Below are 18,830 nucleotides of genomic sequence, written 5' to 3'. Positions count from 1 at the left end.
TAAAAAATGGGGATGGGTTAGCCTGGTGGTGAGTATTAAGGAGGGCACGTACTGCATGGAGCACTGGGTGTTATACAAAAACAATGAATCGTAGAACACTACATCAAAAAATGATGTATGGTGACTAACATAAGATAATAAAATTTAAAAAAAATGATTCACTCCATGAGCTGCATCATCCAGACCTAGCTGTGATACTCGCCTAACTTCTCTTCTTTAAATGAAAAGATGCATGAAACAACCTTCGGTTATTGAATTTGTCCCATAAGAAGAGAAAGCTTCTAGCTCGGCTTTAATTCTAGCTCTTTCCATGCTCCTGGCCTAATTAAAGTTTGCTTTACTCCAGGAAGGAGAAAGCACATGTGGTTTGCAGTGGTGCTGTTTGTATTTTGACTACTTGGGAAAAGCCAGGTAGAGTAAGTAATGCACACTTGGTTGCTCTTGGAGTAGCTGGTGGTGTACAGAACTGTGCAGATGGTGGCAAGCTGTTCGTCGTGGCCCCTGTTTTCATTGAGGTATAGTCCTGTGCACTCTTGAGCTGATTCCCAGGAGCCCAAGATAGAGAGACCTATCCCTACTCTCAGTGCCTCACCTTTGTCCAGCCTCCTGGGCCCTCTCGCTTTGCAGTGTCTGCAGCAGTGTGTTGAATTTCTGGGGAACTGACCAGAGCAGCTCTCTGAAAGGAAGCCAGGCCCAAGCCCTGAAGGGAAGCGGTAGCCAAGGTGTTCCTAGAGGGGTGCTGGAACAGCAGGGCCCGTGCTGTTTCCCTCTTATGGGGGATGGAGGAAGCAGAACCTTCTGATGGAGGCCCATTTTACAGAGTTGATGAGAGTTAGATGAATAAACTTTAACTCAGAGGCTCGGTCCTTGTGTGTTAAATTATTCTATCCCTTCTGAAGCCGAGGATATTTGAGAATTCAACTTTCCATATCCCCGCATTATGACATTTGATGGGGAATGGTTCTTCCGTCTTGTGAACAGAATTCAGATGAGTATTGTCAAATCCAAGTTTCACTAAAATACTTTCTTGTGTTTCAGTTTTTCCATTTGCAAAGCAGAAATGACATCTTTTTGGTTTGGAGCTGTTTTTTTGGCTATGAATAATATATTCGGCCTCGATTTGGCGGGGGGAGGCGAAAAGCAGGGCCTCAAACTTTGTCATTAGTTTAGCAACTATTCAGCACCTCTTGTGTGCAGGTCCCCGTGCTGGGTTCTGTGGATGCAGGAGCCACAGTCCCCACCCATGTGAGCTTCCCAAAGAGCTTAAAACAGACCCTTTAACAAAGGGTTGAAAGGGAGCATATGAGCAGATAACTACAAGCCATGGCAGGGTGAGCCTAGAGGAAGGAGGACAGACTTCAGGTTGGAGGCCCAAGTGAGCAATCATGAAGAAAAGAGGATTTTAGGGGCACCTGGGTGGTGCATTTGGTGAAGCATCTGACTCTTGATTTCGGCCCAGGTCATGATCTCAGGGTTGTGAGATCACGCCCCATGTCAGGCTCTGTGCTCAGCCAGGAGTCTACTTGAGGATTCTCTCTCCCTCTGCCCATTCTCTCTCTTATCTCTCTCTCTATCTAAAATAAATAAATCTTTAAAAAAAATAATTTTAAGCAAACTTTGAAGGATAGTTAGGATTTTAAGAGCTAGAGATGGGGGTACCTGGGTGTGGACAGTATTCCAGTTGAAAAGAATAAGCGAATGGTCACTGCCAACATTTGTTGTGTTTATCCTATGTACCAGGCTGGGTAGGGTAAGCATTTGTACACTCCATCCATCTCATTTACTTTTCATGGCAGCCTGAAGAGGTGGGATTGCTATTTTTATCCTATTTGGGGAGTGGAAGAAATTGAGGTGTATAGAGAGGTGTACAGACACTTGTCTTAGGTCACCTAGCTAAATGTGGGATGCTAGGAATTAAAGTCCTCCTGACTAGTGCCCAAATCTGTGCACTTTGCCCTTGGCCACTGTACAGTGGGCAAGGAACGAAAGGGGGCCCATCTGACTGTAGGTCAGAGAGCAGTGGAAGACTGTTGAATGCTGCACCTAGGGTTTGGGATTTGGTTCTAAAGGCACTGGGAGTTACTGAAGGGTTTCAAACACAGAATTCAGTGGTTGGCCCCAGTGGAAGTACCGAGTGGCAGGGGTGAGGGAGGGCGAGGTGCCCTGGGAGCTGCAGTCAGCCCCTCCTGGGAGAAGGGGATGGTGGGCTCAGGGCTCTGAAGCTAGATGAAAGTTTCTGGTTTGTGTACCTGTTTTAATGCTTCAGTTTGGGGGAAGTTCACCCCCCAAGACCTGGAGTTCTTTAGCCTCCAGAGATGCTGGGTGTTTGAGATAGACGTCTTTTTTTTTTTTTTTTTCCTATTTATAGGAAGAGGGACAAATGGAATTTTAAAGTAATTAGCTTAAGGAGCAAAGCAACCCAACCTGGATGCCTTTTGAAGGACATTTTAAAACAAAGGGATGTGTTTGTCCCCTCTGCTAGAACAGGTCCTTCATCAGTCTGTGCCTACCCTTGAGGTCGAGGTGCCTACAGGAATACAAGGAAGGATTAGCTCTCTTCTTCCTCAGCTCCCTTGCCTGTCCCCTCCCCTACCAGGGTAGGCATTCATGAGTGCAGTCATCTGTACCTCTGCACACACAACCAGCCATTCTATTCTAAAATTGGCAAAAGCAAACCAACCCAGAGTGTCTCAGGACACGATAGACCAAAATAGCAGCTGGAAAACAGTGATGGTAGGTCCTAGAATTTTAAATTGATAAGATGTTAACATTTCAAAAAGCATGTCTAGTGAGGACAGTCATGGTTAGTTTTTTAATTTTGCCAAGGCAGGCTGTCGTTTTAAATAAAGGCATCTTTTAAATTGCATAAATTTATCTTCATGGAGCACTTTGCTATGCTGTCCTTTTTATCATTTGCAGTAGTCGTGTGAAAATTTCCTTAAGAACCGTCCGTTCCCTTTCCGTTACCTCCAGCCACAGAAGATAATTCACTGGTTCCCTCATAGGTTAGAAGGAAGGGCGGGGAGACTCCACTCTCTTCTCCCCACCTCAGGTCTTCTGAGGGCACACAAGCCAGCACCCCCAACTACCAACCGCACTTCAGGTTCAGGCTTTTTATCTCAATCCTTGGAACTCAGGATGGGTCTGCATGTGGGGTGCTTAACCTGCCGTGACTTGAGAGCACAATATTGTCCAAAAGGACGACGTACCTTCTAGTAAATTACCCTGCGGATGTTGGTCTAAGATAGTGAAGTATAGCATAGTTTGTGTGTGATCTGTTTTTTAAAAGTCCTAACATAGGAATTGTAGAAAATTAGAACCTTTAGAGATCATTTAGTCCAACCTCATCTTTTTACATAAAAACACCCAGGGCTCGAGGAAGTTAGCGGGCTCATTTCAGATCTTGGGCCTTGATGGACAGCAGCCTAACTCGTCCCGGCTCCCTGGTCTTCTGCTTCCTAACGTGAACTCTTCATCGAAAAACAATGCCTACCCCATGTGTATTCCAAACGCCTGTGTTGGGTCTTTGGCCTTGAAAACCATGTTAACGCTTAATACTTTTTTATGTATAGAAGATGACAGAGCCAGAAGGCAAACCACAGAAAGGAAGTTAGTAGAAGAAAAAGCAGTTTCTAAGAAGGGCGTTCAGAGTGCAATGGCCACGCCCACTCTGGCATTTCTGAGGTCAGACTGGGTGGAAGTTTAACCGTTTGTCTTCAGGCCCTTGTAATCCCTTTGCTGCTTACCCAGCATGAAACCTGTGGTTCCCACTCCTAGTTGCAGGTTGGAAGTACCTTGAGAGCTTTGTGAAGTCCCCTCAAGATTCTGGTTTCATGATCTGGGGCGAGGCCAGGCGTTAGGTTTTAGAACCTCCCGGGTGGTTCTGTTATGTAACTAGAGTGGGAACCAAGGCTTTCAGCTGGTGGTTTGCAAACTTCAGCTGCATCAAAGTCACCTGTGAAACAGCCTGTTGCCACGCTGCCGGGCTTCACACTCAGAAATTTCTGATTCAGAAGGTCTAGGGTAGGGCTTGAAATTTTGTTTCTGACAAATTCCTGAGTGATTCTGATGCTGCTGGGTTGGGAAACACACTTTGTAAACCACAGTATTCAGTTCTCAAAGGCTCTGCGATCATGACTCTTAAGGCCCTACCTTGATGGTCTACCCCTAGAGTTTTGATTCTGGGGTGGGCTCAAGAATTTCCATGTCTTAGAAGTTCCTACGTGATGTTAATGGAGCTGGACTGGGGAACACACTTTGAGACCCAGGGCCAGTTTTTTATGTTGGATACCAGATGAAATCAGGCACAAGTCAGGCCACCTCAGAATTCTCCCCATTTATAGAGTGCCAGTTGGCCCCCAGAGAGAAAGTCAACAGGAAAAATCAAGATCACCGTAGGCTTTGGGAGGAAGCAGGAAGCTACAGTTCACATGAACAAGGAATAGCACCTTGTCCTAGGTGTTTGTTTAGAACAGAGTGTGGACGTGCACAGGTGTTCAAAGTAAACCTTCCCTCTGGCCTGTTAACAGTGGGTCCTTAAATCTCATCTAGGCCAGTTGTCCTCGCTAGGGATAAATGAGGAAACCATAGAGAGCTGGTGATACTGCAGGTCTGTAACCTAGAGCTTGCATACCCCCTGATTCTGGGGTCCTTTCTGTGACACTGCAGAGTTCTGCTTCCTGGGCCCAGCGGATGACACGGCAACAGGAAATAATGAAGGCGAGCCTGACTAAATCATCCTAGGTTTTACAGCAGTGATTCTTGGAGTGCGGTCTCTGGACCAGCAGCATCAGGATCACCTGGAAACTTGTTAGAAATATGAATTCTTGGACTCCACCCCAGGCCTACTGGATCAGGAACACTCCCCAGTGATCCTGTTTTTACATGCCCCTGAGGGGATTCTGGTGGTACACCATGCTCAAAGTTTGGGAAGTGCTGGTTTAGGGAAGGGCTGAATTTGTGAAGGTGTGATCTCCCTGGAGGCTGCTTGTGGGACCGGAGCCTGCCATCAGGTTGGTCCGGGTCTTGGGACAGCCTAGGGAATTGAGAATTGTGGAGACCGCCAGCTTGGTAAGGCAGCACCCTGGAGTGACTGACTTCAGTCCACCCCTTGTGAAATGGAGACTTCCCGGTGTTCACGCTCCCCGTCGTCATGACTTTTGCTGAGGAGCAAAGACCACACTTGCCTCAGCCAGCCCAAGGTCAATTGTCATAGATTCTGAAACAGATGAACTTTAATTGAATAGGGCTTTCCATATTTCTGATCTTGTTGGTGATGGGCTTTTTCCTTTTTTATCCTTTTTTTTTTTAGTTAGTGAAAGGAGTATGGGAAGGCAGGTACAACTTCTTCTGTCAAGGCACTCGCAGCGCGGGAGAAGCAGATATGAAGGTATGGTCTCTCTCTTTTTTAAGTAGGGTTTTTTTTTTTTAATAAATTGTACAAAAGACAAAATGGTTCAATCCTCACTGTCCAAGATAATTCCTGTTGATGTTTTAAAAAAAATTTTTTTTAACCTGGTTGGCTTTTAAAATGGTATGAGAAGTTGAACATGAGAGATATAAGATGAAAACTAAAGTTTCATTTAGTAAAAGTAAGTCCTGTTAACAGTTTCCAGGAAAAGGCGCCTGGCTGGCTCAGTCGGTGGAACGTGCGACTCTTAATCTCGGGGTTGTGAGTTGGAGCCCCACATAGGGTATAGAGATTACTTAAAATCTTGAAAAAAACATTTTTTTTAGGTTTCCAGAAAAAAAAAAAACCTGCATGCATTTGTCAGGATTTATATAAACAGGATCATAAGAATAACGTCTTAAATGCTGTCATCATTCCTCAAAGTGCTCTCTGAGGGTGGTCTTTAGATTCTGACTTCCACTCTAAGTATTTTGTTCTAAATAAAAAGCTGCTGTTTTAGGTTTAGATGGGCAGTTGTTTCCTTAGAACCGTGTGACATATTTAACTGGGCAGGGACCTGACACGGAAAGTTCTGATTCCTTTTCTTCTTTGCCTTGTATCCTGGCGTCTGCCCCCACGCCAGTCCCTGAAATCAGAAGCATCTCTCAGGAGGGTTTTTTATACTGATGGCTCCACAGGTCCTTCCAAAGGGACTAGGCAGGCTTCAGGGGTTTTTTGAACGTTGATCCTCCGGTTTTTGTTAGTCTTGAAAGATGGCCATACTGCTTTTAAAATTTTCCCTGTCATCATTTTAAACCTCCCCCTCCCCCCCAGTATTCTTTGGTTGGTTTAGAGACACTCTCAGAATGACCAGAGCTCCCAGCTGCTGAAGGACTTCAGGAGCCAGTGGGGTGCTCAGGCCACAAGTGAACCTGGGATTCTGGGATGTTAGTAAAACACGTCTGGGGTGATGTTCCAGAGAAACATTGATGATCTCTTCCTCTTAGATCATCCGTGTCCTCTGGTGGTACTATTTCTCCAAGCTCATTGAATTCATGGACACCTTCTTCTTCATCTTACGGAAGAACAACCACCAGATCACAGTCCTGCACGTCTACCACCACGCCTCCATGCTGAACATATGGTGGTTTGTGATGAACTGGGTCCCCTGCGGCCACTGTAAGTCTTACATGGTGGTGGTGGTGGGGGGGTTTGCTGGGGACAGGTGTGAGCAGAGAGGCTGAATTGAAACCAAGGCTTTTAGAGAAGGTGCTCTTTCTGTGGATTTCTGGGTCAAACACTGGAACTTTGTGTCCGAGTTGCTCTGATGATAGTTTGTGTGGCCTCTGCACTCAGTAAGTTGACGAAACCTATTTCTGGCTGACTTGGCAAGGTGAGGGAGATACCAAATTCCCAGCCTGGGGCTTATAGGGAAATAGGGACATCCTCTGGCCTAGAGGGTAGCTGTTCTAGGTTATTTCTAGTCCTTGTTTCTCTACAATTTGGAAGATACTTGACTGAGAGGGGCAGGCCAGATAGATGGAACCACACCACTGAGGGAGTCCCAGGGAACAAGACTAATGATGAAACAGGTTCGGCTGAAGAGCACAGGAGGAAGTCTGCACGTACGAGCCTGCCATGTTCCATGAAGCACAGTTAGCAGGGCATCTTCAATGGCAAGCACCAAAATTTGAAGTAAATTCCCAAAGACGGATGTGTGTCATTTTAGAAAGCTTATGGTCTGAGGTCTCTCATAATTTTCAGAGATTAGGTTGTCTCCTTTAGGTTTAGCTTGGGAGTTCTAACAAATGTCCTGATCAAAATCTCTGCCATCTAGCACTGACGAATTTGAGAACCTTTGGGTCTGCTCGTGTGGGTTTTTTCCCTAGGATGGCGCTGCCCTGGATTAACCAGGCCCACCAAGATTCACAGTCACAGAATCTTAGAACTAGAAAGGTGACTCACCAGACGCAGCTCCCTGTGGTTTGGGAGGAAACTGAGAGGGTAAAAGGTTTGGTAGAGCTCAGGTTCCAGCCCCCCGCCCCCTCATGTTTTCTTCCCACCGCCACACCTCATGGCTCTGGATTATCTGACTTAACTTTCTAATAGAAACAATGTCTCTTTACATTTTCAAAGAACTGGCAGGATGGCAGATTTTAACTAGCCCCACTGGGCCCAAGAGAAACAACCAGGACCTGGATGTGACTTGTCCAAGGTCACACAGCCAGTTACTGTGATAGGCAGAGGTAGACCCTCCCTCCCTGACCCCGGCCGTGTGCACCTCCGGCTGTGTGGGGGCGAACTGGCGAGCTCTGTTGGCTTGCCCGCCGTCGGGGAGGAGGACAGAGAGGCTAAAAAAAGAACCGGTGGTTCTACTGGAAATTAAAAGCATGCGCTGAAAGAGGAGCCTTCTCTCTCCAAGGAACTGGACTCTGGGTTGTGTTATTGAAAACATATGTGGGCTCAGCACTGCAGCCCTGGGGAATAACAAGGAGGCTGAGGCGCCCAAGGCCTCTTCTACCTTCAGCAGGTGTGTTAGCCAGCCAGCTTTGAACCTCCTGCCCATCAGCTGTCTTCCCCAGGCCGGAAGCACTTGGCACGTAAAGAAAAGCACCTTGCGCTGGGAGTTGATGGGGGGTCTGGCAACAAAGCCGTGAGGTGGTCTCCTGACTCTTGTGTTAGATGCCTGCCTGGCAGCTCCAGCTGACCCTGGCCTTAAAGCATCCCAGTGTGCCTGCCCCAGTGGAGAGGGGCTTCCGAGTACTGGTCCATGCGGTGCTTCCCAGCCCCTGTTTGAATGCATCTGTCTTTCAGATTTGAACAGAATCTTGTTATGTGTAAAGCACTGATGCATCTCCTTCCCAAATGCCCTCTGTTCTTCAGCTTACTTCGGCGCCACACTGAACAGCTTCATCCATGTCCTCATGTACTCGTATTACGGTCTGTCGTCCGTCCCGTCCGTGCGCCCATACCTCTGGTGGAAGAAGTATATCACTCAGGGGCAACTGGTAGGTAACTCAGCCTCCGTCCAGGACTTGCCGCCTGGCAGACCCCTCTTCCTGGCTTCGTTCTTTGATAGTATCTAATTTGTACCTTTCCCACCCTTTCTCTTCTGATCCAATTAAACTACTTGCAACAGGCTGAGCAGAGAATTTTCTTTCCATCGAGGAGCAGACTATGTCTGTGAGCACACAGCTAGTTGGGCTGTAGAATGAGGGCAAGAAGCTAATTTCCTGACTTTAAGTTCAATCCTTCGTCCTTAGTTTGTGCACAAAGCACGTGTTGCCTGTGTGTGTTTCCTAATTATAATCCAGAATCCAAAGTGACCACTGTGTCCCGTGTTCCCAGGAGTTTTAGAAGGAGCTGTGGGGTAGCAGGAGTCCTGGGTGCTTGTAGCTATGAGGCAACGAGGATGTCAGTAAGATAGGTGCCTGGCAACCTCTCAGCCCCCATGCAGTGAAGCACCTGTTGGCTAGGAGGGCACCTGCTCTGCTTCCCGAGGTTGACCGTGCCAGGGTCACCCAGCAGCTGTTGGCACCCGGTGATCATGTCCTACCGTCCTTTCTGAAGCTTCCCTGAGTTGTCAGGATATGACGGACGCCTGTTTCTCTCCCGTTGTGAATTCTTTCGTGAACTAATTGCTATTACTACGGATGTGAAACACTGACCTTGGTTGAGTGTATTCTGTGTCAGGCACTCATGCTAAGTAAGCAGGTTTATGTGGACTATTCCAGTAGCTGGATTTCATGTTGTTATCCCCACTCTGTGGATGGGGACACTGAGGCAGTAGTCCAAAGCCAGCTGACTAAGGGGTTTAGACAGTAAAGCCTTAGCCCTAGCCTTGCTTTATCAGCGTATTTCTCTAAAGAAACCAAGCTCATTCCAGTCTTTCCAAGTCAACTGTGATTTTTCAATATTTAAAAATAACAGTCTGGGAAAAAAAATCTGAGAAGATCCTCTGAGCTACTTATGTGTTTGGCATTTCATTATCACCTCTTTGCCGGCTGCTCTGTAGTTCTTGTTAATTTTTTTTCCACCCACCTATGAGGCAGGAAAATTGTTCTCTAACCTTCTTGTTACACTTGAGAAGTGATGTGGAGATCGATTTATACCACACAGCCGTGGCCCTGCAAAAGCAGAATTTAAAAGAACAGACTGGGGAAGTTGGTTTCCCATTAAGCTCTGCCCTTTGAGGCAGAAGATTGCACCCAGTTTGCCTAGATTTATTGTAAGCATCACTCCTAGTTATTCCTTAGCTTAGAATACTTACCTTAAAAAAGAGAAGAAGGGGGGAAAAAAATAGTTCTATGGAGAAACCCTGGGGGCTGGGCCAGAAATCCAGTGGGCAGAACCCTTCCCCCTAGTATTGTTATTCCTCTTGAAGACTCACCCTTCAGTAGCCACACCTCATTTTAACACCTTTCAAGCAGTTGTTCTGTGATCTGTCATAAAAAAAAAAAAAAAAAAAAAAGATTTATTCATCAGAAATAATCTGGACTTAGCATTATATCTTGATAGAAGTTTAAATCTGTTGACCAGCCTTCTTCAAACCAAAAGGGTATATGGATAAGAAATAGGAAAAGTTGGGGCACCTGGGTGGCTCAGTCAGTTAAGTGTACGGCTCTTAGTTTCAGCTCAGGTCATGATCTCAGGGTTGTGGGGTCCAGCCCTGCGTTGGGCTCCATGCTCAGCGGGGGTTCTGTTTGAGAATTCTCTCCCGCTTCTTCTGTGCCCCTCTCCCTGCTCACACTCTCTCTCAAATAAATAAATCTTTAAAAAAAAGAGAGAGAGAAATAGGAATTGCACATCCCACAGCGACATCACTGGTTCTCTTTAAACATATACTGCAGGGGCCCCTGGGTTGCTCAGTCGTTAAGCGTCTGCCTTCAGCTCAGGTCATGATCCCAGGGTCCTGGGATCGAGCCCCACATCGGGCTCCCTGCTCGGCGGGAAGCCTGCTTCTCCCTCTCCCACTCCCCCTGCTTGTGTTCCCTCTCTCGCAGTGTCTCTCTCTGTCAAATAAATAAAATTAAAAAAAAATAAATAAACATATACTCCACACCCTTCCTTTCTCCCTTAAGAAGATAAAGCATACAAAAAAATACTTTGCATCTCTATACAAAGTCCCTAAAGTTTGCGTGTTTGGGGGCAGGGGGGAGATAAGTTTTCCTTTGTTCCCCAGCTTTACTGAGCTATACTAGACCTGTAACGTGCTGTGAAGTGTATGGCGTGCTGATCAGGCGTATGTATGGATTGTGACAGTAAGCTCAGGTCACAGCCACAGTCGCTCTACCTAGCTATAGGGTTTTTTCTTACAGTGAGAACTTTTAAGATCTACTCTTTGCAACTTTCACGTATACCATGTAGTATTGTTAACTGTTCTCGGAATTTTAGAGAAGGTGGTTTAAGTAGTAGGAAGGGGAGAAGAATGTATATGACAAAGGCACATATATAGTTTAGGAGAACTTTATGCATAAATGTCTGCTTCGTGTTTGTGAAGGGACTTTGCCTCCAGAAAGGCCTGTGAGTGTTCGTTCACGGACTCGGCGTGCTGGATGGAGAGCCCATCTGGCGTGGCGCCCTGTCCGTGGGCTGTGGCCGTGCTCCTCAGCTGTGGCCCTCTCTCCCACCAGCTGCAGTTTGTGCTGACAATCATCCAGACCAGCTGCGGGGTGCTCTGGCCGTGCACCTTCCCTCTTGGGTGGCTGTACTTCCAGATCGGATACATGATCTCCCTGATCACTCTCTTCACAAACTTCTACGTTCAGGTAGGTTTCACTCTTCCGTGGCAGTTGGGACTTGTGGCCTTTCCAGCAAAGGCCCTCCTCTGTTCGTTTAAGGGGGACGACCTGTAGAACCCCTGCTGTGTGGCAGGCCGCGGGCTCTAATTTAGTCACAGTGACAGTCAGCCCCTACCTTTGGGAGGGGGACTATTGCCAACATAGGAGATGTTGAAGTCTGTCCCACACTTCCGGGGTTCTAGATCTTTGGCAGGGGAGCTTGGGATTCATGTGGGAAAGCAGAGCTGTTCGGCAAGCTTTGTGTTGCTTTGCTCCCAGCCTAGTGCAGACATGTGATGGGTGAGTTCCATCAGGAGGGCCTCAGCCCTGCTGCCCTGAACTCTGGGGCTACATTAAATGTCCAGACATGTCCATCAACAGCCTTCAGCTGTAGTTCCGTCACACCTCCACTGCTCAGGTTTGGGGGCTCCGTTCATTCCCGAGTGTATGATGTAAGGTCAGTTTTACTCACAGAAGGGTCCAAGTAGGGCAGATTATCTCCATGGGTCACTTTGCAGTTCCCCATTACCCCTGGACGAGGTGTGTTCCTGCTCCCGTGGGCAGCGCCTGGTTCTGGGCAGGCACCAGAGGTCAGGAGCCCGGGCAGAGGCCACAGACGTGGTAGCAGTGAAGTCCACTTGGTTGAACAGCCACCTGGGGGCGTCACCACATTGCCATCCTTGTGCCCACCCGCACCTTTGGCCCCACATCCTTGGGTGTGGCGGCACGGTCGAGGGAGCTCCCGGATTGCCGCGCAGGCGGTGTATGCCCTTCTTTGGGACATTCATCAGGCGTGAGGGAGGGTAAAGGATAGGACCCGACAAAACTGAAATCATACTATTTTAACTGCTTATGGAAGCGTAGCACTTTGTACATACGGGCCAAAGCAGTTGCTGAAGTCGCGAGCAAATTCTGAAGGTGAGAGATATGAGTGATGGGGAGAGGTACCACAGGGAAACTGGTGTGGCCATGTAGCCCCAATCCTCTGCCATCCAGATACAGAGAGGGCACAGCCAAGTGAAGTACAATTTGAATTTTTCTACTTCGTTTGTAGAATAGCCCTTATGTTGCAGCCCATTCCCCTGTGAACTTACCTCAGGCTACGCCTCAAAAAGGGAGTGATTGAAACCAGTGGCAAAAACGTTCCCAGGGTTGCTTGATGGCAGACCTTACATCTCGGTGGCAGCAATCTAGGCTTAGAGTTAGGCAAGCGGGGTGCCCCGCAACCCCCAGCAGAGCACCCAGTCACACGGCCCATCTGCCCTGATGCATTTCAGACTTACAACAAGAAGGGAGCCTCTCGGAGGAAAGAGCACCCGAAGGACCACCAGAACGGGTCCGTGGCTGCTGTGAACGGACACACCAACAGCTTTTCCCTGGAAAACAACGTGAAGCCGAGGAAACAACGGAAGGATTGACGCCGAAGAGTTGAAAAACTTCCAAAACCCATCGTCTGATTGTAAGCACAGTATGAGTTGTGCCCAATGCTCGTTAACAGCTGCTGTAACTAGGCCAGCCTACAATAGCACGATTCATGTAGGACCTCTTTCATCAGTTCAAAACCCCTAGAAAATGTATACAGATTAGACACGTAGGCATAAGATTTTTAACATTTCTGGGCTCTCACCGACCCCTGCGCTAAACTGTGGAGGGCGTATTATTGTAGTATACAACACTGCTGTTGCCTTATTAGTTATAACATGATAGGTGCTGAATTGTGATTCACAATTTAAAAACACTGTAATCCACACTTTTTTTTTTTTTACTGTAGATCATGCATGTGATTGTAAATTTGTACAATGTTGTTACAGTAGACAAACACACATGCCTTAAAATTTAAAAAGCAGGGCCCAAAGCTTATTAATTTAAATTAGGTATGTTTCAAGTTTTTATTCATTTTTAATAGCTCTGTTTAGAAAAAAATCAAAGACCGTGATTTATGAAAATAGCGTGTGACACATAATTTCAAGTGACTTGTACATGTGAAATCAGAAACAGCACCTTCAGTTTTATAATATTGGCTTTAAATCAGGCAGACTCAAATCTAGTAGAAGGTCAGTTTAACTTTTTAACAGATCTTATTTTTTTATTTTGAGTGCCACTATTGATAATGTAAAGGGGGGGCTCTAAAGCAGTCTTGATGAAACCTAAATATATATTCTTTTGTCTTCAAGATTTTGGAAAGTATGTAGGATGCATAGGACATTTAAAATTTCTGAAGTGCTAAGTGTTTTTATACAGGAAACAATGCCCGCTTTGCTTTCCACTCGTGAGAGAGAGGATGTATACTTTTCAAAAGAGATAATTGAATATTTACCATTTGACAGAATTCCATAGATGAGCAATGGGTGCAAATTTGGGTTGGTTTCTGTGCTGCTCTCTGTTTTGACACAAACTTCTTTTAAAATGTGCCTAGCTTATAAAAATGAATGAAGGGGAAAAAAGGGACCTTAAAAAAAAATTAAGGTAAAATTAAACAGATAGCTACAATGTAAGAGAACTGGGATATTGGACAGAGATAATTTGTTTAGTGTAAATCTAATAGTACCTGTAATTTTCTTTTTCTGCTTAGGATCTAAAGACTGTGTAGAACTGCTTATTTAAAAAATGAGACTGCTTATCATAAAATCATGTCTATCACCCTTGAGGCCGTGGTCAAACAGATAAGGGGGCTATTGTGCGTGTCATTTTAAAGTGTTGGAATTTAGTCTCTGAATACCTTCTCCACTGGGAGAAAAAACAGTCATTGAACCACTCGTGACACATCTTAGAAGGTCATTGACAATGTATAAACTAATTGTTGGTTTGATATTTATGTAAATATCAGTTTACCATGCTTTAATTTTGCACATTCATATTACAGGGAGCTGATTGGTTCTCTTATTAGTTTTGTGGGTTTTCTGTTTGGAGGGAGTCACAGCATCTGTTTACATTTACCTTATCAAATCTAGAATGTGTATATTTGTAAATGTATGTCTTCCTAGGTACTAGTTTGCAAATGTCTTTACATATTTCAATACAGAAACTATAACATTCAGTAGTGTGCTGTCAAAGTGTGCTTTAGCTCATCTGGATATACCCACACTGTTAAATAATGTCTAAACATTAATCATTAAAATGTTTTTGATTACCTGTGCTCATGTGTTTATATGTTACTGTTTATATGCTGCCATTTCGGACAGGCAGGAGAAAAAGCCACTCTCTCCACCTTCTAGGAGCTCACCCCAGTGCTCACTTCGGCAGCACATATACTAAAACTGGAGCTCACCCCAATAGATGTAGGTAATTCAGTGGGAAAGGGTATTCTGTAGCTCAGCTCACACGAGGAGGGACCCCCACATAGTAAAACATGGTGGTGGTTCCACTCTAATTGTTTCCTCTCTGCCTTTTTCTGGCGCCCCAACCAAAGGTCCCAGCTTTCCAAACATACCCCTTCTTCCTCTTTTCTTCCCCCCTCCCCCCCCCCCCCACGCACACACCTTTAGGCTGTTGGTTGCTTTCCTTTCCTAGGTCCAGACCAGAGGTCTGCAAATTTTTTCTGTAAAGAGCCGGATAGTACGTGTTTTTGGCCTTGCAGTCCCTACGGTCTCCACCCCACTTTCGACTGTCGCCACTGTCGAGTGCAAGTCAGCCATAGACCGTATGTGTATGGATGGGCATGGCTGGGTTCCAATAAAGCTTTACTCGCAAAACAGAAGGGCTGTAGCCATAATTTGCTGACCCTTCTCTAAGGTAACAAGAGCCCATCTTATTCCCAAAGCTCTACCACTTTCTTTGCCAAAGACTGTTTTCTGCCCTTCCCTCCATCCCCCAGCCTTCCACAGTCTGACTTATGGTCCAACCATGTATGCATGAGCCATGACCTGAATGGCCCCCGTCCTTCCATCTCCTGCATAACACATGGTCCCTGGTGTAGGCCGGATCTTATATTTTGAGTGCCTTCTAATTTGTCAGTATCACCTTAAAAATGTCACGTGAAACTGCATTTAATTTTGGGGGTGCTGTCTGAAAAGTACAGAGGACTCCTGGGGTTTTGGTGGTGATAGTCATATCCTTGCCCTTCCTCTCTTAAGTCCAGCACACATTGAAAAAACAGGACCTAAAAAAAGAAAGAAAGAAAGGAAAAACAGGACCTAGAAATCAGATAAATGAAAATCAAAATAGTTCATCTCTTACTGGAAAGACTGGATTGGTGATGCTAATACCACAACAGCGTTTATTACCCTAGCCAATAACCCTATTGACGCAAACTGACCAGGGCTGGCCCTCGCACACCAGTGGTTTGTGGCGTTTGTTGGTCTGGTTGATGAACTGGTTATTAAAGTATTTTGATTATCAGCCCAGTAATGGACCCGCCATACACTTCAAGCTCCCCTTACAGTGTCGTATTCTGTCCTGATGACGTTGCTGTGCCAAGAAAATGCCGTGCCGAGAAAATTGTATCTCCCCATGTTGGCAACCAGAAGGTCGCCCTCCTCCCCTCAGAGAAGTGAGTGGGTCAGAGGGCAGAGCAAGACCGGATGGGTTCCCATCCTTTTCTCTCTCTTACAGGGAAGCAGAAGGGAAGGTTTGCCACCTGTATGGGAAGGGGAGGATTCACATCTCCCCTCTTTTTAACAGCCTTGCCGTGCATGCGGAAAGGCATTGTAGCCTAATGTGAAAAGCACAACTTGGGGGCCTGATTACCTGGTTGGACTTCTACCTGTGTAACTTGTAGGCAAATACAATACAGAAGCCCTTGGAGCCACATCAAGCACAGAGTAAACTCTCAGTGTTAGTTATCGCCTTCAAGATTGTGTTCTGTTCAATCCACCCCACCGGTCTCTTAAAACTCTCGACTATTGTTTTGTTATTTCCTGGGTTGGCTGCTGTAGTAATCCTGTCAAGAAAAACAAAAAAGGAGGTTACTCTGGTGTGACACTACATTGAATCAAGAGCTGGAAAGAAACCAGCAATTGTTAGGAGTCGGAATGTTTATCATCTATATCATTCCAGATTTTGCCAGCGTTTTACATAAAGTTCACCATTCTGGAGTTCCTAGAAGCTACTTTATTTCCCCCTTGGGAAGGTAGGGCAGTGCTTCTCAGGATCTGGTCCTCTGTTGTTCATGGTTTCTCCCGAGTTCTGCCACGTGATCTTCTTTGAAACAAGTGTCTCCCACGATCCTCCCACTATCTCCCCTATCAAGTACCATGCAGATGTTTCTCTGCGCTCTCAATTTGGAAGATCCTGCCCTCGTTGGAGAAAATAGGACCAAGATAGTGGTTACCTTAGTCGTTTGCTCTCTGCTTTCATAGCACTGCACCATCGGCCACTAGTTCTCATTCTAGACACCAACTGAAAGCTCAGTTTTTGTCATCTTTGACATTTTTATGAGCTTCATTTCCTCTTTTCCAGCATAGGGATGGCACTCACCCAAAGGGAGAAATTTCCCCGGGACCAATTTTTGCTATCGTTTTCGAATGATATCTGGACCCGCCCTGTGGTCTAGGGTTGTGGCAGATGGCTCAGGCTCTGCGGTGGATGTTGTAGGAACAAGCAGAGTGGAACCCAGTACCTGATGAGGTAGTGATGGCAGAGAACCAATCACACGGTCGTCAGGGGTTGTCCCCTTTTTCAGATCATCCAGACTCTCGTGAATGGTGCTTACTGCCCCCTCTGTTGCCCGTTGGTGTTCTCGTGTTGACCAGACCTCTGAAGAATGTTAACCTGGCTCACTGGGAGAGTGCTTGGTGCACAGGGATCTGTGAGATAAGGCTTCCGTTCCTAAAGGAGCCTTTGTTAGATTGGGATCAAACACCCGCACAGATGATTTCACAGGGGGCTCTTAGGTGAGTTCCCATGAGGTGGATGTATCCAACTACTGTGATAGTCCACGGAGAGAGAACTCTTCTAGCAGGGTGACCGAGAAGCGCTCTGGGAGGGTGGGGGCTTTGTCCGAGCCTTCGCAGACCATCGAAATTTCAGGAGGTGGTGACAGGGTCATCTGGGAGACAGAGTTGTGGCTGTAGGAAAGTACAGGAGTCCATGGTTGACACTGCGAAATGGCACGGCTGATGGAACACAGTGTGTGAGAGAAAGTGCTTATTCTTCCAGTAAGGTCAAGTGGGAAGAGGGTGGAATTTGGGTGTTCCCATGGATGAAATGTGTAGAATGTGGCTAAGAGTTCCCACAGGGAGGGAGTAACTAGACCTTCTAAGGATTATCCCTAGCTATGCCTCCTGCCCACCTGCCTTCCTGTTCTCCCTTACCAGCACTGAGGAGGAGCCCGAAGTGCTTCTAAGGAGCCTTGGGACTCACCTGTTAGTTAGAAACCGATGGGAGTCTGTCGAGCAGATTCAAAGGGGGCCTCTGTCCTTGTGAAAAGTCCTTCTAGCCAAAGAACTGGCATTTGAAGTCTGAAAACTTGGGATACCTAAGGGAGTGGATCACAGGCGGGATTCCATGTTGGCTTGGAAACAAATTCTTAAGTCATTGTGTCAGCACATATTACGACTGGCATTCTATGTTCAAATAACAAGCATAGATGAGGGTTTCCTGTGACTGATGAATGTGACAATGTTTCAGCCAAGCTAGCACTTTCCAGCAATTTGTATGCCTTCCCCTTGACAGTGTTCCCGGTGAAACAGGTACCTATTTGGAACAAATCATCAAAACCAGGTTCCCACAACCTCATGCCCTCCTGCACCCCCTCATGAAGTGCTCCAGCTGGTGGTCCTTTGTAAGGCTATGTGACCAGGTGTATCAGAGCCCCTCCTGCCTGCCCGTGGGTGCCCTCTGCTCTCGGGGCACTGGGTAAAACGGATGAGAAGACCAAGGTCAGGAGTCATGTGATGCCCTTACAAGAGAGCAGTCAGATCCAAATCTTCAGCTTTCCTAAGGGATTGGGAAGAGGGAATTGTGGTGGCCCCAAGCTACACTCTAAATCCCACCCTTATTTTAGAACTGGGTGCAATAGGACACATGTCTTAGAGCACAGAAGGCACTCTTGCCTGTGCTAGAAGGGGTCCGTGTGTATTTGGAAGCGGCACAGCGGATGTGTTGGAATCCAGGCTTTGCCATTTAGTGTGGGATTGTAAGCAAGTGACCTCACTCTCCTGAACTTCCGTTTCCCGCACTGTAAAGAGAGAGAAAGATGCTTAGCACAGATGGCTGAGGTGAACTGCAGAGATGAAATAGGTTCTAGCACAGAGCTTTACAGTAATAGTCACTTATTATCAAGGATGAAAGACCACACAGGTAAGTAAACCAGAAGAAGGTGCACGCTGATCAATTTTGTATCAGATTTTAAATCTATTCAACACAAATTATTTGCACTAAGTTATCCTTGGTTGAAGCTCAGTTAATAATAGCTTTTGGTAAGAGGACTCAAATTTCTTTAAAAAGTAGATGAATTGGACATTTAAATTTAGTGGCATCACAAAACGATATTAAATAGGAAAATTGTCTTTTACAGCATGTTTTAAATTTACTACAATACTGAAACTAATTCATGATTTAAATGTGGCTTTTTATGAAATGAGATCAAGGAATTCGGCAACCTCTCTGGCCCCAGACCCAAGTGGGCGCCGACTGTGTCCCTGGACCTGTGGTGGGATTTGCAGTGAGGTTTCTGAAGAAGCAGAGGCAGGGAAAGATTAGGAGAAAGCCCAAAGTTCAGA

General features: G+C 46.2%; 1 protein-coding gene across 2 annotated transcripts in view; it reads left to right on the top strand.

Moving 5' to 3' along the window:
* Positions 1-14,305, top strand: part of ELOVL5 (ELOVL fatty acid elongase 5) — an 83,661-nt gene extending 69,356 nt beyond the window's left edge. Inside the window, exons 4-8 of one of the 2 annotated variants that reach the window (XM_025890366.2) lie at positions 5,312-5,389; positions 6,397-6,568; positions 8,273-8,397; positions 11,023-11,157; positions 12,447-14,305. In XM_025890366.2, coding sequence (XP_025746151.1) covers positions 5,312-5,389; positions 6,397-6,568; positions 8,273-8,397; positions 11,023-11,157; positions 12,447-12,587 — 651 coding nt within the window. In that variant the 3' untranslated portion in view covers positions 12,588-14,305. The remainder of the gene's footprint in view (positions 1-5,311; positions 5,390-6,396; positions 6,569-8,272; positions 8,398-11,022; positions 11,158-12,446) is intronic. The other variant, XM_073905100.1, reaches the window with a different exon arrangement.
* The last annotated feature ends 4,525 nt before the right edge of the window (positions 14,306-18,830 follow it).

The sequence above is a fragment of the Callorhinus ursinus genome, unplaced genomic scaffold, assembly GCF_003265705.2.
Source record: "Callorhinus ursinus isolate GAN/ISIS: 27379988/994484 unplaced genomic scaffold, GSC_fseal_2.0 scaffold22, whole genome shotgun sequence".
Classification (NCBI taxonomy): domain Eukaryota; kingdom Metazoa; phylum Chordata; class Mammalia; order Carnivora; family Otariidae; genus Callorhinus; species Callorhinus ursinus.
Note: the sequence above shows the minus strand (reverse complement) of the source record. Positions and strands in the feature narration are given on the sequence as shown.